The following is a 26,052-nucleotide window of genomic DNA, read 5'->3' on the forward strand; positions in this document are numbered from 1 at the left end:
TTTGGCGTAAAACACGTCAGCATGGCTTGTCAAGGCCCTTCTTCATCTGACAGGATAGTGTAATGGGTTGGAGCTCGGGCTCTGAAACCAGAAAAGATTTTAATCTTGGTTCTATCACTTATGAGATATATGACCTTGGCCAGAAATTATTCCACGCCTCAGTTTCTTCCTCTGTAATATGGGGCTGATAAATGTAGCAACTTCATAGGGTTATTTTGAAGATCAAGGCAGTTAATCTAAATATAAATCTTTAGATTGTCCTTGGCATGTGAAAATTATTCAATAATTATTGACTATTTTTATTCTCAGTTTGTATCCATTTTCTCAGCATCTATATCATGTCAGGGAACCTTAACCTTTAATTATTATTTACTTGCCCAGTTTTATGAGTTGCCATATTTCTTTCAAGAGTGATTATACAATTATCTTTGGAGGCAGCATACATTGTATTTGGATCTGTACTCCTGACAGACTTACAGCGTTAGGTGTGTCTTGGGGTGATCCGCCGTCCCAACTTGCTCAGAATCAATGCGACTTCTAGTGTTAGTAGCAGAGAAAGTCCCAGATAAACTGGGACAAGTTGTCCACTTTATATGCAGTGAGTACTTAAGTTCTGCTTTTTATTTATCTCATATTCGTCCCAAACTTAACTTTCAAATGAGCTCGCTTTGGCTTTGCCACAAATATTTATTTATTGCCTTGAAATTATAAAGTCACAACCTCTGGGTTTCTTTGGGGTTTCCTGAAATTCTCTGGGGTTTAAGGTAAAAGATATGAAGGATTCCTTAAAAAAAAAGAGAGAGAGAGAGAGAGAGAAAAAAACAAAAACAAGCCTCTCTCCCATCTGTTCTGGGTGTATTTACTAGAAATTCTGGATAAACCCTTAAGAGCCTCATTCAACCTGGCTCTCAGCCCAGGAGGTCTCTCCTGCCCATCATTTCCCATCTCTCTTGGCATTTCCATCATGACTCTGAGTACTTCCTTCATTTGCTTTCCAGAATCAACATACCCTTAGTTAAGTGGCAAAGCCTCTTTCCTCACACAAGGATCATGTGGTTCTACGAATTCCCTACAAGGGGCCAAAGGATTTTTCCTCCTTTTCAAATCCAACTACCACCCTACCTCACCTGCATTGGGGCAGCATTTGCCCTAGGCTATTGTTTTTCAGGTAGCATTCCTTAAGGATCCACTGGAACCTCCCTAAGTGTTTCTCAAAACCATGGCAAGTGTTTACTGAAGGTTTGCCCATCTTCCTCAGTAGAGTCAAGAGTCTGTCTCAACAGCCTCTGAAAGTTTCTACCCCCGTGCATGAGTAGTTTCTTGGGGCTGCATCAGAAACTGGGTAGCTTAAACAACAGACATTTATTGCCTCTCAGTTCTGGAGGCCAGAAGTACAAGATCAGTTTGGTTCTTTTGAGGGATATGTGGGAGAATTTGTTCCATGCTTCTCTTTACTCTAATAGTTTGCTGGCACTGTTCATCATTCCTTGGCTGGTAGATACATCCCCGAATCTCTGCTTCATCTTCACACGGTGTTCTTTCTGTAAGGACACCAGTTGTGTTGGATTAGGAACCCACTCTTCTCCAATAGGACTTAATCCTAATTAATTACATCTACAATGACTTGGTTTCCAAATAAGGTCACATTCTGAGGTTCTGAGGGTTAGGACCCCAACATGTGAGTTTCCGGAGGGGGTGGTAGGGCGGGGAGTACAATTCGATCGTTAATGCCCAGATCTTCAGGAGAGTCTTAAAAAAACAAAAAACAAAACAAAAACCTCCCAAAACAAGACAAACATGAAAACTCCATGGACGCTACACTAAGGGCCACTTCAAAGGCAAAGCCATTGCTCATAAATCCGATTCAGTACTCACTCGCTTTGCCTTTGATACTTTTCTGCTGCCAGATTTGCATCCTCACCAGTAACCACTTGTTTACTGCTCTATAGAGCATGTATGATTTTAGAGGTATTAAGAGATATGATATATGCTTGAGTCACCGGTTCTAAATCAGGGTATAGGAGGTATGTGTTTAAAAGGAAGCCTGCTGAGGAGAAGTTGAATCCGTGGCATAACTCTCCTAAAGGCAGCGACTCCCATTCTGATGAATAATAATTACAAGCTGGTTGCCTTTTTAAATGCTCTAGAGAATACCACGGTGTGTACAGACATGGGTTGGAGGAGTGTGTGTGTGTGTGTGTGTGTGTGTGTGTGTGATGTGCATGTGCAGGCAGGAACTTGGGATAAAATCCCCAGGCTCCTCCCAGCCTTCCTGCAGACAGCAGTCTTCGCTGGGTTGCAGGGAATAGCCTGCACCTCCTCGCTCCGACCGGGGCTGCTTCCTGGCGGGGGCTCCCGGGGGTCCCCGGCCCCTTCCCCTGCAAAGACGGAGCTCCCTTCCAAGAGATAAACACCAGCAGCCAGAGGGACCTGGGCGGGGGACACCAGACAGGTGGCCCACTTCCCGGGTGTCGTCACCTGGAAACACCGACGGGACCCAGATGCGGCACCTGTGACTCTGGCAGCCCCGGCCTGGCAGGGGGAGGCAGGGGGGCATCTCGGCCAGGCCGGGGGTCCTCGATGTGCCCCACGGGCGCTGGCTCCTCCCGGGGACGGAGGAGGCTAGTGGCTCGTGCCCGCTGACGCCGAGCTGCCGGGCAGGCTGCCAGCTTGGGGACAGGGCTCCTCGGTGCCAGCGGCCGGCACGGGGAGCCGGGGGCAGCCGGGGGGCCGGGGGGCTGGGGGGCTGCTCGCTGACTCTCCCTCACTGTTGCTGCTGCCAGAACACCTACACCAACGCGGACAAGCTGCTGGAGGCCGCCGAGCAGCTGGCCCAGACTGGGGAGTGTGACCCTGAGGAGATCTACAAGGCGGCGCGGCACCTGGAGGTGCGCATCCAGGACTTCGTGCGCCGGGTGGAGCAGCGGAAGCTTCTCCTGGACATGTCGGTCTCCTTCCACACGCACACCAAAGAGGTGAGGCGGGGAGGGGGGACGCAGGGCTGGCAGGTGTCGGGTCAGTTCCCCAGCAGGGTGGCCCCTGAGCTGGGCCCAGGGCCTGGGTGGGCATGGGCCCTCCAGCTGTGATGTACCTACCACCTGCCCCTGATAATCCCTATTTAGGTCTGGACCCAAATGGAACAAAATTTCCTTCTCATCTCCAGTGGGGAGGGGTCCACCGAGGCAGGGAGTTCAGGGAGTGTGCAGCTAGCGAGCTTTGGGGCTCCCTGGGCAACAGGCAGTGGGACGTTGCGGGCTCCCACCCCACAGCCACCCTCTCTGGGTTGCTGTTCCCCCGTCAGAAATCAGTCCCGCGGAACTTTGATCATCCTTGCTACCAGCGAGGGGCATCCAGAGTTTGCAAATGTGTTCTATGTTTTTCTTTTATCTTTTTAAAACAGAGGATTAAATCTGCTTAATGAGGTCTGCCAGAGGGTGATGTTAAAGCGGGCTGGTTCTCAACTTGCCCGATTGGGGGGTGGCAGCCAGTGAAGGAAGGGGGACAGAGGAACCCCTCATGCAGGAGGAAGCCATCTGGGCTTGAATCTGGCCCCGAATCCTTCGCCAAGTGGAGATGGGAGAGGGGAGGATGGATTGTGTTACACTGTCGGCAGGCAGGGCCGGGGGCTCATGGAGAGGAGGGGGTTGCGGACCGGCAGTGGCTTTTCATTTCTGATTAACATGGGACACTCTGAAACTGAGTAAGTGGCCAGCAAGGAGGCACATTTAGCATCCTCTGTAATAACACCCTTGGCAGATGAACTCATTAGGTGTATGCATGCTTGTGTTCCCCCAGGAATTCATTTTAATGGAGTATTAATTAAAGTTTGATTGCTTCTCAGGAAAAAAAAAATTTAACCCTACTTAATTAAGTTGATTTTTGATATTTGAAATGCATTAAGAAGCCTGGTTGTTACTCCTTCACAGGCTTTTCTGACACTTGGTGGGAATGAATACAAATCATTGTAGTGCCTATCAGAGAAAAACATGAAAAGATAATGTTTTCTAAACTGAGATTCCCCAGGCAGATGAAGGGCTGGCGAGCTCCCTGACGATGGCTGTGCTTCCTCTCTGTGGGACCCACAGCCACTCTCTGATGAGTGTCTCTAAAGCAAGGGGATTAGCTTTAATCCAGGTTTTCCTGCCTGGTTGTCTGCTTGCTTGTGGCTCACCCGATTCTTAATAATGGTTTTGGAAACCAAAGGCATGCGTATTCTCTTTTAATTATGAGCCTGTGGGTGATGGAATGGAGCATGAATGAATGGGAGTCATATTCCCTGTGAGGACTGTGGGGGTGCTAGCTGCCCGGGGAGGTGGTGGATGAGGGCAGTTTCACTCCATCTCCCATGTTCTGTGCATGGAGCTGAAAGGCTGGGGTTCTAGTCCACATTCTGCAGCTAAGGAACCAGGGGACCTTGTGCCGATCGCCATGGCCCTGACCCTGGGTTGCCTCATCTATAAAACTCTTTAGTTGGATTCGGTGGTCCTGAGGCCCTTCGTAGTTCTAATGTTCAAGATTCCTTTCTGTTTCTTCTCCCCTTCTTTAGTTGATGTTGATAATAGTAAGTAATAGTAATTAAGTCTGGAGTGATACAAGTGACTTACCTGACCTGAGATGTGGTTCACTGTAAGCACTCAACATCGAGGAGGCAGTATTTTTTTTTTAAACAGGGTACCTACTACTTGCCAGATACATGGAATCCTCATGATGATCTTATGATCTAGATTTTCTTAAACATGTTTTCAGATGGGGACACTGAGGCTCACAAAAGAGTCTGTCTACGTTATGGAGCTTCTCATCCAGCAGAGATTTCTACCTGTCTTCCTGAAGGTTGTTCCCGCTTGCCTCAGCTCTTCCATGCTCTCTCCTCCTATTCTCCTCTTTTTTTTTTTTTAAGATTTTATTTATTTACTTATTTATTTATTTATTTATTTATGAGAGACACAGAGAGAGAGAGAGAGAGAGGCAGAGACAAGGCAGAGGGAGGAAAGGCAGGCTCCATGCAGGGAGCTCGATGTGGGACTCCATCCCGGGTCTCCAGGATCACGTCCTGGGATGAAGGTGGTGCTAAACCGCTGAGCCACCCAGGCTGCCCTCCTATTCTCCTCTTGCATCTCCTCCTCTCCTCTGCTTTTCTTCCCTCTCCTACTCTTCCTTTTCCTCTTTACATTTTCAGCCATCAAAGCAGGACCTTGATGGGGAGGGTCGATCTTAGCAGAGAAATGTGAAGTGTGGCCAGGTTGTGGGTGTGGGAAACAGATGCTCATAAATACTGCCATAGATCCTTCCTGGCTACTTATGGCTAATTTCTTCCTCCTCCTCCTCCTTTTTTTCTTTTTTTCTTTTTTTTTTTTTTTTAAATAAGCTCCATGCTCAGTGTGAAGCCCATCAGGGGCTTGAACTCATGACCCTGAGATCAAGACTTGAGCTTAAAAAAATAAAAAATAAAAAATAAAAAAGACCTGAGCTTAGATCAAGAGTCGGACACTTAACTGACTGAGCCACCCAGCCTCCCCTCCTCTTTCCTTTTCTTTCTTCCTATCTGCATACAATCATTTGCTGAGCTTTTGCACTAGTGTCACCATGTAATAGAATGTTGTTGTGGGATATGATTTTGAAGGAATTAGATAGAGCCCCCCGTACAGGAGATTTCTGAGCAGGAACTCAACAGCCATCTTCATAAATGATTTAACCGTGACTTCCCAGGACTCCCCAAGCTGAAGTTCATAATTTTACTTTTCCCCACTTCCTACATCAAAAGGTTTACTCTAATTAGGACCAGAGAGGAAGCAGGAGGAGGATATGAAAAAGATACTCTCCAGGCCCATTTCTTCTGCAGATTGAAGAGTCCGTTTAATCCTTTTGGCCCTGCTTCCTGAATTCTTGGTGACCATGGGAGTCTGGAAGATTGATACCTTCTAACCATTTTATTGCAGTGCTCTTCATAATTTGAATAATTAGAAACTATCTAAATATTCCACGCTGAGTGATTCATTAAACAAATCAGAGTGCATCTAGCTAGTGAAATATTATATGGTCATTATAAATCACATTGTGAAAAGATCATTAATAGCATGAGAAAGGGCTTGGGGTATAATACAGGAGACACTGCACGTCCAGAGTGACCACAATTTTGATATACACATAGAATAAAGATTAGGAAGGAAGTATACAAAGAAGTTAAATGTCATGAGTGACTTAATTTTCTTTTGCGTTCTTTTGTTTTATGACTTTCCTTTGGTGCCATGTTTGATTGAAAATAACAATCCCAATAACGTTATTTTACAAAAATAAAATTTGTCATCTCTACTTGGAGAGAAGAGCTACACTATAAAGAGGTGAAAAAAACATGTGCCTGGGACCTTTGTAGGCTTACAGAGCCTCAGCTATTAGTATCTATTGTGCTGAGCTTTCAAATAGCTTCTTTTTGCCTGGGGACAGGAGGGCAGCTGGCATTTTGCTGGTCTGGAGGGTTAGGGAGGATGTAGGCAGAAGAATTTACCCAAGTCCTCATTTGTTTTGTCCAAGGAGAAGGCATTTGTAGCAAGTGTCATCTGCTCTGCAGAGACTGTCCAGACAGAATTTTCTTTCCTTGCTGCGTTTCCATGGAAATGCTGCAATTGCTGGGCTTTCAAAATATTCATTTTTAGGTATTTTTGTAGTAATAATATGAGAATCAAGTTAACTAAAGAATGTGGCCAAGGGGCCGCTGGGTGGCTCAGCGGTTGAGCACCTGCCTTTGGCTCAGGTTGTGATCTCGGGGTCCTGGGATCGAGTCCCACATCAGGCTCCCCTCAGGGAGCCTGCTTCTCCCTCTGCCTGTGTCTCTGCCTCTCTGTCTCTCTCTCTGTATGTCTCTCATGAATTGATATACAAAATCTTAAAAAAAAAAAAAAAAGAGTATGGCCAACATAATCAACCTTAACTCTTTATTACACAGCTTCACTAGATGCGCATTTCGATTTGTTTCTAAACCTGTGAAGTCATTCTTCCATGCTATTTTCTGTTCAGTCGTGCACCACACACGCGCGCACACACACACACACGCACACACACACCCCACAAACACCTCAGACACTCACATGTACACACATTCCTGTACCCACCCACTGTAGAACCGAAACTAAAAAAAAAAAAAAAAAAAAAAATCAGTCTTCTAAAGGGATGATGCTCTCAAGAGCAAGACTGCTTTATCCTCTATTTCAATTGCCAAACTGTCATGATGTTTATTTAAGAAATAAAAGCTGGTAGTCGATGCCAAAGAAAAACGATCTCTTCAGAATGAGGGAAGGGCGGTTCACCCTGTGGAACCAGTGTCTGTTAGACGTCTTAGGGCAGTCAGTTGTAGCCGATCAGGAGGTGAAGGCTATAGTGTAAAATACCTCTTTCCATAACCACTCATCCATAAGCCTTATTATTTCTGCAAACCTCCTAGTGTCTCCCTTTCTGCCTTTTTTCCGTTGCCTCTTTCTCAGGCTGCTTCACTCTGCAGGCAGGATGGGCTCCGTGGGCTGGCCCCTCCTGAGCTCACTGGTTCACTATTAGGACTAATTTTGTGGAGTGCATTCAAAGGCTCCTTTGACTCTACTCCTGCTAAGGTTCTAGAACTTCTCGAATTAGGTCCATTGTTTGGATGTAAGTATTTGGGGCCACAACCACGTGTGTTCTCTGCAAGGAAGAACACGTAAAACCAGCAAAGTGTGTATATCGACACGGACCAAGTAACCACGGCCAACCAAAGAGCAGACCCCTGAAGGAATGGGTCAGAGGACAGGTGTGTTTGACCAAGAGGAGCATCTAGAAGCGAGTGAGACATGAGAGTCATTCTGGGAGTAGTGGATTGATGGGAAAGATGCAGTGCTAACGTGTTAGGATAAAAAGGGATTACCCTACGGGAGAGAAACCAAAATAGAGAATAGTAGGGGAAAAAACAACAACACGTGGCTCCTGCTACCAATGACCTCAAATACTCCATGATTTTACTTGGTTTGGGCAGTCATTGCTTGTGGTAGCTTGAGGTGAGAGACCATTCTGACTGGGTCTCACTGGCTGCCTGATAATTAATAAGTTAGTAATAGAAATGGCTTTCCGATGTGGATTCTTTTCAAAGCAGTCCAGACATGCTCTTCAAGGATAAATCAGATGGACACATACACAGAAGGAAACCCATAGGACGTTCAGATAGGAAAATTGCAGCCTAAGAATGGAATATTGATCCTTACTCATAGTTTAGGGATATATATGTCCATTTTATATATGCCTTTATATATGCTTATTCAAAAAATTACATTAGGAGCATGCAATTAAAATGTGCTGCCATTAGGAGGTGACTGTGCACGTGGCCTCATGGGGTTGCACGTGGCTCACGACTCAAGATTTCTAGGTTGTAAATAGTGTCTTAACTTGATATCACAATTATCCTCAAACTGATGTTAAACTTTCTGGACTTTGGAGGCCTCAGTGCCTGAGCTGTACCTGTGTTTCAGTTTAGAGAGCCATTTCTTCTTGACATCAGCCTTTGGAGAGAGACCATAGCAAGTTAGAGCTGAAAGGGATTTTAGAGACAAGCGGGAGAGCCCAGACATACATGTGCATACACACGCACACACTCACCAGTTTAACTAGGAAGTGGTTGAAGTCAAGTAGTTGTGTAGGCAGAGAGGGGAAGAATCAATAATTATTGCCGGGAAGTATCAGTTCCATTCAAGAGCTCCTTTCCTTCTTGTTTGTTTTTGTAGCAGAAGGGAAAATAGAGAAAGACGTCACTAACCCTTTGTCTTTGGTGCTGAAGTCTCCTCCTCCATCTCCAAGCCAAATTCTCTTTAATCACTAGCAATTTTATTTGACATTTTTATCCTCTTGTAGGTAGACCAGCGCTTCCTTTCAGGCTGCTAACCACTGGGCTGAGCCGCATCAAGTATTGTCCTTTGTCATTTATCTCTTAGCTGATTTTCTGTAGCAGAAAGTAGGTTTTGACTCTGCCTCAGACAAGAGTTTGTTTATAATATAGTAGAATATGTGAGCAGAAATGTGAGAAAGCAGTTTCAATTCACTAGTCAAACACTATTTTGGGGGAGGATACATTTTTCTAATAATATTGATTTCAGAGGTCAGAGTATATCCTCAGATGTCCCCCTAGTCTTAACCTAGTCCCTTTGTAACACTGACCTCTCATTTTTATCTGGCAATTTCTGTCCCCAATTTCTTTGCCCCACTGTTTAGCCACATGACCATCAGGAGGAGGGAGTGCCATGAGTCATGGTGAACTTCCTCAGAAAGAGAACTTGAACACAGAAGTGTTCAAGTTTTATTAAAAATAAGGGGATGGGATGCCTGAGTGGCTCAGTCAGTTAAGTGTCCAATTTTGATCTCAGTTCAGGTCTTGGTCTCAGGTCCCTCCCATATTGGGCTCCACAGGGAGCTGAGCGTGAAGAAAAAAAAAGGGGGGGGGGGAGAAAGAAAAGACCTCTAAGCTATGAAGCCATTACAATAGCTTAAGGATTATACTGAGAACAAAATTATCTTGAGTCAAAGAAAATTCTCAAGATCCCTATACCCTGATCTGTCTCAATGCCTGTCCTCCCACAAGACATCAAGTTTCTAGAATAAGAAAGAAAGAAAGAAAGAAAGAAAGAAAGAAAGAAAGAAAGAAAGAAAGAAAGACAAAAAAAAAAAAAAAGAAGGATACTTGGGTGGCTCAGTGGTTGAGCATCTGCCTTTTGCTCAGGTCATGATCCTGGGGTCCCGGGATCGAGTCCCACATCGGGCTCCCTGCAGGGATCCTGCTTCTCCCTCTGCCTGTGTCCCTGCCTCTCTCGCTCTCTGTGTCTCTCATGAATAAATAAATAAAATCTTAAAAAAAGAAAAAGTACATCAAGTTTCTTTTCCTTCTCTGACACAACTTGTTTGGTGTCCACAGTTTTTATCTCTCTTTTCATATCTTTTCCTTTCCTTCCTTTTTTCTTTCTTTCCTTTAGAAATATCTAGACGTGCCTATCTCTAGGCTTTCCTTAGATATCCTGGCACAAAGCAGCAAAAGCAGCAAAGAGAGGCCCAGCTCAACCTAGCATCCTGAAGGACCAAATCCAGTATTGATCTTTTACCAATTCCAAAATGAAGAAGTACTTCAAACTTTCCCATTGCCTTCTAGTGGGAACTGGAGGTGACTTGCAGCAAAAGTATCTTTTAAATATAATCTATAGCACTTCCTATATTCCAGGCACTATTTCTAAATGATACATATAGGTACAGATGTCTTTATAGATCTAATGCACTCATTTGTGTATATCTATATACAGGCATGCACACATGTCTATATATCAACTTATTAGTAATATTTACAACTGTGGGGGTGGACACTATTATCCCCACTTTGCTGATAAGGAAAATCGAGGTTTGGAGGGGGTAGGTTATCTGCCCAAGGTTGTCTAGCTGATACATGGTAGAACTTGGGGCTTTGCACTCTTTTTTTTTTTTTTTTTAGAGAGATTTTATTTATTTATTCATGAGAGACACAGAGACAGAGGCAGAGACACAGGCAGAGGGAGAAGCAGGCTCCCTGTAGGGAGCCCAATGTGGGACTCGATCCCAGGACCCTGGGATCACGCCCTGGGCTGAAGGTAGATGCTCAACCACTGAGCCACCCAGGCGTCCCTAGGGCTTTACACCATCAACCGCTATGCTATATTGCCTTTCTTTACAATATTTTTTCGGAGAACCCGTTATCTTTTACCGAAAGACTTTAGCACCTATAGAAAATGGTTTTGCTCTCTAGGCAAAATGGCAGCCAGAAAGTGTGAAATAACATGAAGCACCAGTGACCAATATATCCTGAACTTCCTGATTTCAAACTGATTTAAAATAAATACATTCATACATGTAGGAATATGTTTCCCAGCTTCTGTGGTCTGGAAAGCTTGTTTTGTGTTTTTACAACCAAAGAAAGGTTTTTTGTAAAGGAAATAAACTGAATTACAACCAGATTATAAGCTGCCAAATGACAGGAACACTGAGTAACAATATTCTGTGTTCCTTATGGCAATCCCCACAATGCCATTGGCCTATTAATAATGCTGCATGTTTACTTAATGCATTAATAGTAAGTAATTTAATTTCCATAATCCTTGATGAGCAGAACAGATCCTATATTCATTTTGTAGATTAGAAAACTGAGGCTCAGAGAGTTTCTCACCTGTCGGAGAAGGACATTGTTTATACCTCGTTCCATGCTGCCCCTAGGGCTTGTTAATCTTGTTAACTCAACCTCTCCTGTCACATCTGGAGCCTCTCCTAACCAAAGAACAAAGAATAACTTGTCTGAAATTTGAAGGCTATTTTTGTCTCTCTTTATTGTTTCTTTTCTTATCCCTAATTACAAAGGCCACACCCTGATTTATTTGCCATACTGAGAACAAACTAGATGAAGTACTATGCTTCAGGTGGTTATCTGTCCATGCTTTTATCATGGAAGACCTACAGAAATGTTAGAACCGAAGGGTAATTAACCATTTTATTTAATGCTTTCTTTCCTCAACCTAGTTTACACATGAAGTCATGGAGAGCCAAGGGTGGAGTGATTTACTCAAAGACACCATGAGTTCTGAAAAAGAATAAGGGCCAAAATCCACATCTGATTCTATCACTTTTCTGTGCATACTGGGCTGTTGGTTGGTTGGTTGGTTTTTCCTGGTAGACCCCTGAGCTCATCTCTCTGGCTAGCCAGGTGAAGATTCCTTATTTCTAAGCAAGCATCAAACTCATCATTTCCCTCCATCATTTTATGAGCAGGAGTATTACAAGCAGAGCCCTGTGGCAGGCCACTGGAGATCTAGTTTCAGTAGAAGAAGAGCTTTCATTACATGAGTTTTCGGTAATTCAGTCTAGCTCCTCATCATTTTCGGTGCTTATTCTGTTCAAAACATTATACTTACCTCTTTTAAAGTTGCCTGACCAGTAATATCACCCTGACTGCATTTCCGTGTCTTGAGTACCATGGGGAAATGGCTCATGCTTATATTGAAATTAAGGTAAGCTGCATTTTTAGCATCCAACCTTCTAACCCACCTAGCACCCTGAAAAGAACAACATAATTTAGCATAGCCCCTATTTTTAAAATTAATCTTCCTTTGGTCCATATTGAACATCACATTCTTCTTCGCATGTTTCCAAAATCATGATAACATTTCTAGGAATCAACATCTAGTGGCCTGGAGTGTGCAGAGCCCTCGTTTCCGAAAGATGAAATAATCTATGTCCCTCATCAGTCCTCTGTTCCCTCTAGTCCCTCACAGATGAGAGACCTCTCTCCCTGCTCTATGATTGCAAGTTTCCCTGAACCACGGGGAAGTTAAGCCAGGGGTGGTTCTCACCCTTTGGGAGTGGAGACATTAATGGAGTCAACGTAGCAGAGATGAGTCATGAGTATAAATTTAGGTGTGCTGATGAGAAGGACTGACTGGCTTGAGGGTAGGTTGGATGACCCCTGTCTGACTCTCTTGCCCTTGCCCCAGCCCTGACCTCTCCTGTCTGCCCTGAGTGGGGTCTCTGCTCTCTCCCTGACAGTTGTGGACATGGATGGAAGACCTTCAGAAGGAGATGCTGGAGGACGTTTGTGCAGACTCAGTGGATGCGGTCCAGGAACTGATCAAGCAGTTCCAGCAGCAGCAGACCGCCACTCTGGATGCCACCCTCAATGTCATCAAGGAAGGCGAAGACCTTATCCAGCAGCTCAGGTCAGCGCCTCCCTCCCTGGGGGAGCCCAGCGAGGCCAGGTCAGCATGGGCAGTGCTTTCCAGTGAGAAATGCCCTCGACTAGATGTGAGATAAGTCATGTCCCAGTCTTGGCTCAGCCACAGCCGGCTTTGTGGTCTTGTGTGAGCTTCAGTTTCTCCATCTGTCAGATACAGAAATGCCTGTGTCATACCCAACTTGAGTTTAGAATGAAACAGTACATGGAAGAGCTCTGATGTTTCAATGAACTAGTTATTATTTGTGATGTTATTCAGCAATCAGTAAGTACCAGAAACACAGAAATTAGCAACATTCAACAGAAAATAAATAACACCTTAATTCAGAATTATGGCGTATTGGGTTACGTGGAGAAATAACCATCATGGGGCATAGTGTTATTTGGCTTCTGATCTCAGGCTGAACCCTAGACACTGGTGCCCCAGTTGGCAAAAATGGTTGGCTCTGGCCCCATGGGGATATAGAGAATGGGTTTCGTTGTCCTACTCTGCCCTCCATCACCCACATGTGACCTTTCCACCATCCCTTGCTGCCCAGAAAATACAACTCCTTCTGTATCAACCTAAACAGACACCACTACGAAGGAAAATCCTGTCGAAAACCTTATATTCGTTTAGAATCCTCCACACCATTGCCCCTCCTTTCTGCTGGCATCAATATCCAGTTTCCTGTCCCTGTCAAGGGCTCTGGCTCCTCAGATAAAATGTCACGAGGCCTTGAGCAAGCCCGCAGCACCACCCCCCATGCCCAGGTGCTGCATAAATAGGACTCGGTGGCACTAATGGTGTCTGCCCGCAGGGACTTGTTCCACCCTGAAATCACCGAGTGCTGGGACAGAAATGATCTCATCAGCAAGTCCCAGGCCAGCCCTGGGGCCTGAGGGAATCACCTCAACTGGACAGGGTTGTTGTCACCCCCTCCCAGTACCTTTGTCCCATTAGACAAGCTAGGAGGGTTACCATAGTTACCGCAGGACATTAACCATGTCGATTGCAGACGACACAGGAGACGTGGCGGGTCCTCCTGTCGCCTCTGAACAAGACAGCCTCTCCCCCCCCCCCCCCCCACGTCCCCAGCTCAGCATGACCGTCTGCCTGCCTAGGGACCCTCCTGTTCTTGGCTCCCTCAAAAAGTTCCAGATAGCAGGCAGTCCGTCCGCTCTCTGGGCCTCCGCTGCCTCCTCTGCGTGACTAAGGGGCAGCTCCAGGAGCCCCGTCAGCCCCAGAATTTGCGATGGTTTCGTGTTTTCTGTCCAACTGCTGTTTATAAGCTTGGCGGGTTTCATTCTGCGTGGGCTGGGTCTGCGGGGATGACACCTGCGCCCGCCGCCAGCCTTGCGTGATGCCGAAGGCCTGAAGGTTACCCTGTGAGGCGACGGCCGCGACAGCCTGATCCTGTTCTAAGGCCGAATTCCAGGGGTCTCCGAGGGAAGCCTGGCTGTGTGCCCCCCCCCCCAGCCCCCGGCCTGCCTCTAGCCAGGGCTCCCCTCCCCGATCCCAAGACAGGTCAGAGGAAAGGAAGTGAACGGGGCCCAGCGGGAAAGGGCAGCCGGCTCACGCACACCGAGCACGCAGACCTCGGTCTCTGTGGCCCTTCTGGCGCTCATCACCAAAGCACCTCAGGTGGCTTTTGCAACATCTCTGTGACTCCTAGTGAGTGTGACATTGACAAAATGGTCAGAAGTTATTCTCTTCCTCCTGGAAGCTGCGAGATGGAAAACAGACGGAGAGGAACGGTCCGAAAGAACGAGCATATCCTCCGACCGCGGAGTCCTCAGCAAAGGCATAAGCAGATGATCAAGTTCAGGCCTCATAGTCTGTTCACGACTGGGGGATCTGTGCGATGCTGGGGGTTTGTGCCCCCAAGAGGCCAGAGTAGAGGGTGGAATTGGAAGCTCTCAGAGTGACAGAAGGAGAGGCCCCTGACCACTGGCCTTCTGCCCCCTTCGGAAACAGCGTGAGCTCAGATACTGCTGCTCCTGAGACACAGGCCAGTAGGACTGGTGGTCAGAAAGCCTGCTGCTGATTGTGCCCCTGTCTTCGGACTTCTTACATTGCATAAGACACCAAATGCCACAAGATCATGAATGTGCCCGTTTATATCAAGCTTTAGGGCCCTAGAGACTCTTAACTTCTAAACACCTGTAATTGTCCTGTTATGATGATCCCTTTGGAGGTCTCCCCACCCCTTACTTCTCTGAGTAGCTCAGTAGGTTTCCTTTGGGTTCCCTTCTGTGACATGCCACCTCCCCCTGCCACTCTCATGTAGACCCTCCTGCTCAGAAAGTGCACATCTCCCACCTGCTTGGCTGGGTTCATCCTTTTCTTTTAATGCCCAAATCAGAACTCATCCTCTTAGCAACCTCACGGCTGTCCCAGCTTCCTGCGTGCCTACCCTCTACTCTCCCCAGCTGGACCCGTGTCCCAGTCAGCACTTGACACTCCTTATGTCCTTTCAGGATTAACAGCCATTCATGCAGCATGTTTCTGGTCCCAGGGCATATTCACATCTACTGTCTTACTTGACAGCGAAGCACGAAGTGAGCAGAACGAGGGTTATTAAGTCCACTCTGCAGGAGGCAGTTGGGGCTCCAGGAGATGATGTCCCAAGGCCACAAGCCCCCGTGTGTCAGCACGGGGACTTAATCTAGGCTTGCAGCCTCTAGATCCCGTGCTTTCCTAACTACCGCTTGGAGCCTGTGCAATGACACAAGCCCATGATTTTGGCAGAGCATTATAAAGTGGGTGAATAATTCTGGTAGCCATGATCTCTTTTTATTTAACAACAATCCAGTGAGGTAGAACTAGGAAGGGTGATGTTTTTTTTCATATGCCTTTAGTTTGTCTGCTCTTACACATTGTGGTCAGTGTGTCTACTCTCATGCATGCGCACGTGTGTGTATTCAAGCTGTGCACAGTAGGCTACATGTATGTGTGGAACCAGTCCATTTCCCTAATATGTTCTACGTAGAGCCCTTTCCGTATGTTCCTTTGTCCGATCCCCTTCACGATTCTGTCTGAGGAGTGGGAGAGCAGCTCGCCTCGGAGCTACAGCGCTGTGAACCTCAAAGAAGACATGAGTATTGTTGGTTCACCTACTAAAGAGATAGCCCCAGGGTCATAGTAGCTGTTGATAAATGTCTTCAATGACCCAGGTGGTGATTCACACCCACCTTACACACATGAGGAAGGCCCCCTGCCCCTATATCACTTTTAACATGGCAAGGCCTCTCCCTTTGCCCCCCCTACTCTGCCACAGGGACTCGGCTGTGTCCAACAACAAGACACCCCACAGCAGCTCCATCAGCCACATCGAGTCGGTCCTGCAGCAGCTGGATGATGCCCAGGTGCAGATGGAGGAGCTGTTCCACGAGCGGAAGATCAAGCTGGACATCTTCCTGCAGCTGCGCATCTTCGAGCAGTATACCATTGAGGTAGAGGTGGGGGAGGGGACTGGGAAAGGAGCGGGAAGGGAGTCATGGAGAATTCTGGAGGCGCTGCATACCGGCCTGCTTCCTGGTCCAGGGCACTGTTTCAGGGGCTGGGAAGGGAGCCTCGGGCAGTACCCTAAGGGAAAAGTGTACAAGGAGATTGTGCATTAAGGATACATGTCTAGAATCACCAAATTCCCAATTCACATCTTGCCTTTTTCTGTGCCTCTGTCCTTCTCACCTGCTCTGCCAAGCAGAGCCTCTCTGTTTCATTTTTCTGTCTGGGAACTACTCCACCGAGAAGGTTTTTGTGGGGATTATTGGACCCTTGGTACTTTTGTTTCCTGAAAGACCATGGCGTTGGCCATTTGAGTTAGTGATTGGATCCTTTAGCTTCAGGAGTAGGTAGGTGTTAAAATTTGGGGGCCTTCTCAGCTGATGACTGTAGGTCAGGGGCCAGATGAAGCCACAGAGCAGTCAGGAAGTCAGGAGCCACGGGGAGAAAGGCCTTTTCTTCAGTTTGCTTTGTGCTCGCTAAGAAAGTAAGGCTGTGTTGATGCCATCTTGGTTCATCTCATAGATTTCCCAGTTCCTTCTGGAAAGGTCGGAATCAGATGTTCTGGTATATTTATACCCCCTTTGTGATGCCTATTAATAATGTGTGCTCCACATAATATCCACCTTTTATTATTTCTTGCTTTGAAACAGTAACTGAAGCCAGGCCGGTAGGGTTCCTGGGGTGTGAAGAGTATCCAACACCCAAAGCCACTTTGTCCTTTTCAGGGATGGGAAAAGGTTAAAGGAAAGTGGTACTATCTTCCCTTTGCTCCCTGCTGGTGTGGTATGAGGGAAAGCTCTCTCCACCCATCATTTTTTTTAACTTTTTTTTTTTTTGCATTCCAACCAGCTCCTCACAGTTGGGGCTTCTGGGTGTCTGGGAATGATCTTCCTAACAATATCTGTGGAAACTTCGTGAAACTGGTTTGGAAGGAAATTGCTTTTTTTTTTTTTTTTTTTTTAAATGTTGAAATTCTGATATCCTAATCCCAGTCCCAGGCGGGACCAGAGAACTGTCCTGGCAAGATACTCTTTTCTTCAATTCTGTGACCAACAATGTTTATATTGAGAATCATAAATATTCAAGAAAAACAGTCCTAAAGCAATCCTTCCCATCTCTTACTGTCTTACGATCTTTCTCTTCTTAAAACCACACCTCTACCTTTGCCTCCCTGGAAGCCACTGCAATTTCTTGCTTAAGACTATCTCTTTAAAAGGGGGGCATTCTGGACAGTTTCTAGAACAAAGGAAAGGGTAAGTGTTTAAATCTAGATCTCAATTATCCTTCCAACTTATTCTATGACTTTGGATGAATTAATGTGTCCTTTTTACTTAATTCATTTTGAATCTACACTCAAAAGGATTTCAGGTGGCCAGTAGTATTAAAACATAAGTTGTGGGGCGCCTGGCTGGCTCAGTTGGAGGTGCGTGTGAATCTTGATCTCGGGGTCGTGAGTTCAAGCCCCTTGTTGGGCATAGAGATTACTTAAAATGAATGCACTTTAAAAAAAATAAATGTATGCTTAAAAAAATATGTTGCAAGAACAATGAAGATACTAGTGGAAAATTAGAGATTTTGATAGGCAGCAGAGTGAATATGGTGAACTTTAAAAATCTGGGATGACAAAGGTACCAAAGAAAGGGAAGAGGGGGTAGGAGTTGTTAATCTTTGGTAACTGTGGGTGAGCCTCACCGAAATAAACAGAATTACATATGGCGCAGGCCCCAGGCACTCTCACCACCCCTCAGCTCCCCTGGACCTACCAAAGGTGAATTTATCCGTTGGGAAATTATGTCAGAAAGGGTGGTGATTCTGCTGTTGTAGTCTTTTATGTACTCTCCTATAATTCCAGATCCACATCGAAAACTGCGTAAGAGGAAGGAAACAATCTGAGAGTTTGGATGTTTGAGTTTTATTTCATTAGATGGCATGGTTATGAAGTTTGGGTTGCTGGTTTAGTTGCAGAATGTGTCAGATAGCCTCACTGCGCCGTGAACTGCACCCCTGGTGTTAGCTGGAGGGGGTGAGGGCCATCACTAGGGTGTGCTTACCTACAGGGATTCTGGGAAAATCCATTTCCACTCCTGAAAAATGATCCAGAGCGTATGCCAAAATTATGCTTTAAAACAACAACAACAAAAAAACTATAAATCAAATACTTTAAAGCTGGATCCTGTTTAAATGTTGTGCCAGAGGAGCTTGTTATTTCAATTATAGAATTTGAATTCTTCAGCCTTTGTATTGTATAAAAATTTCCTCTCCTCCCCAGCCTCCATACTACACAACAAGTAGGCTGGTTGGTATGTAGCAGAGCGAAAGTGGGGACATCATATGACGGAGATACAAATAGTGATTTGGTTCAGCAGCATCTGGGTTAGGCAGTGACATCTAGGTTTTAGACGGGGTCTTATTCCCCATGTAGGGTATGGCCCAAAGCTTGGGAAATGCTGCATTTCATCTCAGATCAAAATGGAAATGCTGCCAAACCTATGGAAAAGTTCTGCTTCCCCTCAGATTGTCAGAAGTTATTTTTGAGTGTGAGGAGATTATTTCAAATACCAGCTAGCGTTTCCCTGTGGGGAGATGATGAGCAAACATCTAGAGAAGAGTCCGAATGTGAAACTGAGGGCGGCTTCTGTAGTGAGGGACATGTCAGAGCTGACATTAGCCAGGGCAGGGGCTGTCACTGCAGGACCCTCAGCTATGGTGCCCTGCCCTCGAGGAAGGCATCTGATGGACATACTCGGAATTCCTGGGGATTACTGAAAACCAGAGCAGTCCTGCACCCCTGACATCTGGGAATCTGAGCATGACTCCTTAACCATGTCACCGATGGCTGAGATGAGCTAATTAATTTAAAAATTATGATAGTACAGGAGTTGCTGAGCCAATTTCCCTTTCCTCAATAAGAATGGTGTGTATGGCGCCCACGGTAGAGCCTGGGGAGAGGTCATAGGACGCCCCCACCAAGAGTGAAACTTATCCCAAATGTAATAGGCAAATGCTCAAAAGCCAGGACCACAGCTGCATTCCTGCCATGGGAGCTAGACATTCCTCCAGGGAGGCTAGACACGGCGGCCCATGGTGGAACGTGGTGTTCCGTAAAGTTATTCCTGTAGGTTCAGCTTCCCTTTGTGAAAGACATTTTATATGAAATGTTGATGATAGCAGAGACATTTCACCAAATGTGAACAATGTTTATGTTGTGGTGGTGAAGAATATGGGTGATATTTTCTTGGGTTTGAAGCTTCCATGCATTTCAGAGTTTTCTACAATTGACTAAAATGATCAGAGAGAAATTTTTTTAAAAATGTTTTTAGAAGCAAGAACAGGCCAGCAGGCTCTAAACTCTTTTGATCGTGCGCTCTCTTAATAAAATATTCTTGAACTTGCAACTCCCTATCTTTGCATATATTAGTTTCTAAATGGTACACATGTTCTACTATCATTGGCTAATACTCTCAGAACTCAGGGTGCCCTTAGGGTGAAATTTAGCTTTTTCATCAGAAGTTGTGTTTTCATATTTCAGATTGCCTCCTTGATCACTCTTAATTATTTTTTTGGCCTGGCTTCTTGACAGATCTGATTAGGTTATCATTGTTTCTTTACCCCACGAGGCGGCTGACAGAGAGTTCAAAGTTCTCTTGTGCTTTCATGCAAATCATTATCCTCAAACTGCAGTTTCTTTGCAAGAAGCTTGATAAGCCATGTGTCTTTCTGTGAAGATTAGTTAAAAGTAGATAATAGATAAGCCTTTTTAACTGGGTGCATGAAAAGAGCAATAATTTGAAATATGCTGAGAGCACCCGAACAAATGAGCTACATCAGCTCCTCTGTGCACTCCTGCTCTCCTGGAGGAGCCCTCTCTCACCTCACCACCAGCCAGGGGTTACAGCGAGATTCTGGTATCAGTCTGTTGGTGAAGTCTAGGGAAACTTTGCATCTTTTTTAGTCATTTAATCAAATATGTGTGCATATAACATATATGCACATACATATGCATACTTATGCAGTGAGAATTTTTGTGTTTTCCATGGATAATCTGAGGCATCCCCTGGGGTGGGCATAATCACAGTGTATGGTACTAGAAACGACACAAAGAAAGATACTCCAAATAGGAGACTTTATGAAGAATGGGCCACACTTATGATCTTTCTTAAAATCTCTAGGATCTTTCTTAGAAGCTCCGACTCTACAACCACAATCAAAGTTTTGTTCAATGTACCTGAAAATTAATCTGTAATTAACTTGAGTAAGGAATGGAACAGCCAGCTGTAAATCTGTGGGGTTTGCATTTAGGGCAAGTTGTGGCTAGGCGGAGGCTGGGGGAAAAATAGCCTTTGAGGAGGAAAGTTCTTCCTTGAGAAGAGACAGTTGATTACAATTTACCGGTGATCTCAAACCTTTAGGCAGAGGCATCCGGTGTCTTGTATTTGAAAGACATTGCCTTTGACCGGAGAGAAATCCAACTCAGTAAACATTTAGTGAGCACCTAATATGAGTCAAAAACTACGTTGGGCATTGAGGATACAAACAGTCCTTGCCCTTCAGGGGCTCGCTAGGGAGAAACAGAGGAACAGAATCATCATACAATGTGATAATTCGGTGACACAGAGAGAGACTCGTGGCGGGGTGAGAACACTGAGGCAGGAGAAGTTATCAGGCTGCCCATGGAAAGTTCCTTGATGAGCTTTTACTGGAAGACAGGTAGCCAGGATTTGGCATATTCCGGGGATGCTATCTAGTCTCTCTGCTGGGGTATCTCCAAAGTCTAGAAAGTGGGGATTTGGGGGAATGGGGCCAGAAAAAGGAGCTCAGGATTTTATCAGTGTGTCGAACCGGAATCTTCTCTCCTTTTGCCCTTCGGTCCTAGTTCTGCTCTGTGGAAAAAACAGAAAAATCTGCTCCCTCTTTAATTTGGCAACCTTCAAAATATTTAAAAGTGATTATTATAGGCTTTTTTTCCCTTTATCTGGAAAATGTTGAGATTACATAGTTATTCCTACAATCCTTTTGACTCTAAAAATTTGATGACTATCTCTCTTCGTCATCAGCCCTTCTCTGTGGCCCATGTCCCAAATTTATCCATGGCTTCCTGGATATGACATGGTCTCCAGACACCTCGTTCTCCTGCTTGCTGCCCACTGAAGGCAAGTTAGCCAGGCCTTCCTACACACACCTGGGTGCAGTGTGTTCAAGGTGCTGGCACTCTCTCGGAGGAGCCAGGAGATAGGAGCCTTTTCAGTGACATTATCACCTGCCTTGTCTAGGCTTGTGCTCCCTTAAAACCCGCTGGTTGTTTGTTCAAAGTCCTTCCAATATACTGACTTAAAAAAAAAAAAAAAAAACTTAAATAGAAGCTTTTGTGCATTTTCCCTCTCAAACTGTACTTTTTTTCTTCTTGGCCCAGTTCTTTAGCCTATTACGGTAAATTTATTATTGCTTCAATATTGTAGCTATTTGAAATATTGGCCAGACCAGACAGGGCCTTGTGATGCTTCACTGGAAGTTTTCCTCTGGTGACGCAGGGCCATCAGCCTGCACAGTCATCGTACTGCCTGGGGATCATCTAAGGACCACGTCATCTAGTCCACTTTCATAACTTCTTCTTCTATAGATACAGCGTCAGACTCTGCAAAGCGATGCTGTGCTCCACGTTTGCAACACGCCTCAAATCCACCAACATAGAAACTGTAACAAGAAAGAAAATGAGATCTATTTGGGATCACTCTTTGTGGATTGCTCCTAGGGATCACTGTAGCATTCTCTAAATATGCCCTAGTTCCTTTGAGAAGGAAATGCAGAATGAATCCTACAAAGCAAGCCAAAGTCTACACAAAATATTAATTTGATTGTCTCTTCCAGACTTTTGCCAAATTGATTTCAGGATCATGTTGGGGGGTGAGGGCAGTGGTTCTGCTACCATCTTCCTTCTTAAAAAACAAAACAAAACAAAAGTGGTTATTCACACAGCTTTCCCATTCTGGCAAGTCACCTGTTTTGGGTAATTATCAAAGATCTCTGATGGGAACTTTCAGAATACTCTGTAATGGGGTGTGTCTGGTGCTGTGAACCTAAACTCAAGTTACATTATCAAGGTACAAATGCTCTATGCTTCTTATTTCTGGTGAGGATGCCAGGGGTTCAGTAGAAGGAAGCTCCAGGACTAGGTATTTAGGTATTTAGCAGAGGAGGAAAAACACTGACACTCAAGCCCTGATATGTACTAGAATGAGGGGTCAATATATATTGCAGGAGCTCTTCAACAAAGGGGAGATCTTTTGAAAACATAATAGATTCCAACAGGTCTCAAACTCATTAAGAGGCCGAGATATGGACAGAAGAACCACTGAGGATCCAATCAAGACCCCTTCAAGATTATATCAAATATTTGTTTTTTTATTTTATTTAATTTTTTTTAAATTTTTTTAAATAATAAATTTATTTTTTATTGGTGTTCAATTTGCCAACATACAGAATAACACCCAGTGCTCCTCCCATCAAGTGCCCCCTTCAGTGCCTGTCACCCATTCACCCCCACCACCACCCCTAGTTCGTTAGTTCGTTTCCCCGAGTTAGGAGTCTTTATGCTCTGTCTCCCTTTCTGATATTTCCTACCCATTTCTTCTCCCTTCCCTTCTATTCCCTTTCACTATTATTTATATTCCCCAAATGAATGCGAACATATGTTTGTCCTTCTCCGATTGACCTATTTCACTCAGCATAATACCCTCCAGTTCCATCCACGTTGAAACAAATGGTGGGTATTTGTCATTTCTGTTTTATCATGATGTTAATGAAGAAAAGAACATGAAATTGTTCATAACAATTATTCAATTATACAGATTATCTACTGGAATAGAAATTAGGTAACTGAACATTAGAACTCATCAATTACAGCATGTTGCAATATGCTCTTACATTATTTTGCCAAAAATTAGAAACAGTTGAGTAGATTAATTTATTGCCAAATCCTCCTGCTTTTCTCAAAAGTTCTTGCAATATCGCCAAAGGTCTTTATATAGCTACATAAATAAATGTTTTAACTCTTAGACAAGATATTTCTAAAGCAGAAGGAATTGCTATGATACACCTTTAAAATAGCCTATACTAGAATTCACTAATCTCAACATTTTATAAATTGATTATGTAAACAAAAGGAACTCTCAGGGAAGAAAATACTAGACTAGACAAGGAGAATAAATGACTCTGATAATTTGATGAGTTTTAGTTTCACGCTGATAACCTGTATCAGTGTACAAACACATTATAGATAAAATAGCTCTTCCCATTCAACAAGACTGTCTCTTTAGCTACAATATGTCTTTCCCTATCATCCAGCACTTGTAGGTCAATGGAGAATATTTAGCTTTCACTTTTCTCATCTTAATAAAAATAATGATATCATAAAACAGAGAGATGCTCATTTTGCAATTGACAGCCCATGTATTTCAGAGCATCTCGCCACAGTGAAATGCCTTTGATCCTTCCTTCCCACGATTAGTTGGAATAGGATTGGACCTTAATATACACAGTGTGTATACAAATGATTTCTCTGCAGTATGCAATGCTGCTTGAAAGCATTTTGCCCACAGTAGAACCTCTTTCAAAGTTGGAGTCAGTCCTCTCAAGCCCTGCCACTGCTTTATCATGTCAGTTTATGTCATACACTAAATGCTTTGTTGTCATTTCAACAGTGTTCACAGCATCACTCCTAGGAGTAGTCTCTATCTCAAGAAGCCACCTTCTGTCCTCATCCATAAGAAGCATCTCCTCATCCATTCAAGTTTTATCATGTGATTGCAGCAATCTAGTTACATCTTCAGACTCCACTTCTATTTCTAGTTCTCTTGCTGTTTTCCCAACATCTTCACTTACTTCCTCCCTTGGAGTCTTGGACCCTCAAAGTCATCCATGAGAGTTGGAATCAACTTTCAACCAAACTCCTAATAATGCTGTTATTTTGACCTCTTCCCCTGAATCATGTGAATGTTATTAATGGCACCTAGAGCGGTGAATCCTTTCCAGAAAGTTCTTGATATATTTTGTCCAGATCCATCAGAGGAATCACTATCTGTGGCAGCTACAGCCCTACAAAATGTATTTGTTAAATAATAAGACTTCAAAGTTGAAAATACTTCTTGATCTATGAGCTGCAGAATGGATGTTGTGTTAGTAGGCATGAAAACAACATTAATCTCAACATATGTCTCCATCAGAGCTCTTGGATGACTAGATGCGTTGTCAGTGAGCAGTGGTATATTAAAAGAAATATTTTTTTCTGAACAGTAGGTCTCAACAGGGGGCTTAGAATATTTTGTAAACCATGTTGTAAACAGATGTGCTGTCACCCAGGCTTTGTTGTTCGTTTATGGAGCACAGGCAGAGTGATTTAACATAATTCTTAAGGGCTCTGGGGTTTTCAGAACAGTCAGTGAGCACTGGCTTCAGCTCCAGGTCGCCATCTGCGTTAGCCCCTAACAAGAGAGTCAGCCTGTCCTTTGAGGCTTTGAAGCCAGACATTGACTTCTCTTTAGCTGCGAAAATCCTAGATGCCATCTTCTTTCAATAGAAGACCCTTTTATCTGTATTGAAAATCAGTTGTTTAGTGTAGCCACCTTCTTGAATTATCTGAGCTAGATCTTCTGGACAGCTTGCTACAGCTTCTACGTCAGCATCTGCTGCTTCCCTTTGCACAGAGATGTCTTCCTTCCTTAAACCTCATAAACCAACCTCTTCTGGCTTCTAACTTTCCTTGTCATGTTACAGAGATGTCTTCCTTCCTTAAACCTCATAAACCAACCTCTTCTGGCTTCTAACTTTCCTTCTGCAGCTTCCTTACCTCTCCTCAGCCTTCTTAGAATAGAGGAGTTTGAGCCTTGCTCTGGATTAGGCTTTGCCATAAAGGGAATATTGTAGCTGGTTTGACCTTCTGTCCAGACCACTCAGACTTTCTCCATATCAGCAATAAGTCTGTTTTGTTTTCTTATCATTTGAATATTCACTGGAGTAGCACTTTTAATTTCCTTCAAGAACTCTTCTGTTGCATTCACAACTTGGCTGTTTGGTGCCAGAGACCTAGCTTTTGGCCTGTCTCAGTTTTCAACATGCCTCACAAAGCTAATCATTTCTACCTTTTGATTTAAAGTGAGAGGTGTACAGACTCTTCCTCTTACTTGGACACTTAGAGGTCATTGTAGGGTTATTAATTGGCCTCATTTCAATGTTGTTGTGTCTCAGGGAGTAGGGAAGCCCAAGGAAAGGGGGTGAGATGGGCCAGTGACTGGTTGGTGAAGCAGTCAGAACATGCATATTAAGTTTGCCATCTTGCATGGGTGCAGTTCATGGTGCTCTAAAACAATCACCATAGTAAAATCAAAGATCACTGATCACAGATCACCACAACAAATATAACAATAATGAAAACATTTATAATGTTATGAGAATTCCCAAAGTGTGACACAAACCTGGAATGAGCAAATGCTGTGGAGAAAATGGGTGCCAACAGCCTTGCTCAACACGGGGTTGCCACAAATTCTCAATTTGTAAAAAAAAAAAAAAAAAAAAAAGCATCTGGGAGGCACAATAAAGCAAAGCTCAATAAAATGAAGTATGCCTGTACAAGGTAAATGCCTTCTTCAACCCCTGACCATCATCTTCATCATGATTACCATCATCTTCAAATGATTTGGAGAAAAGGACTGTGGAGTAAGATTTCCAACTTCACAGGTGATAGTAAAGAACTAAATAGATGGGAATAGACCATGGGAAAAGCAAAGAGAAGTGACAGGTGGGTTTTGATTTGGACAAGTACAAA

General features: G+C 44.4%; 1 protein-coding gene across 50 annotated transcripts in view; it reads left to right on the forward strand.

The window, feature by feature from the left end:
• Positions 1-26,052, forward strand: part of KALRN (kalirin RhoGEF kinase) — a 656,402-nt gene that overhangs the window by 335,999 nt on the left and 294,351 nt on the right. For 41 of the 50 annotated variants that reach the window (XM_072725283.1, XM_072725286.1, XM_072725313.1 and 38 more), the window contains exons 11-13: positions 2,784-2,975; positions 12,562-12,770; positions 16,006-16,180. In XM_072725283.1, the coding sequence (XP_072581384.1) occupies positions 2,784-2,975; positions 12,562-12,770; positions 16,006-16,180 (576 nt within the window). The remainder of the gene's footprint in view (positions 1-2,783; positions 2,976-12,561; positions 12,771-16,005; positions 16,181-26,052) is intronic. The other 9 variants (XM_072725309.1, XM_072725323.1, XM_072725328.1 and 6 more) reach the window with 1 other exon arrangement.

The sequence above is a fragment of the Vulpes vulpes genome, chromosome 1 (assembly GCF_048418805.1).
Source record: "Vulpes vulpes isolate BD-2025 chromosome 1, VulVul3, whole genome shotgun sequence".
In the NCBI taxonomy this organism is placed as follows: domain Eukaryota; kingdom Metazoa; phylum Chordata; class Mammalia; order Carnivora; family Canidae; genus Vulpes; species Vulpes vulpes.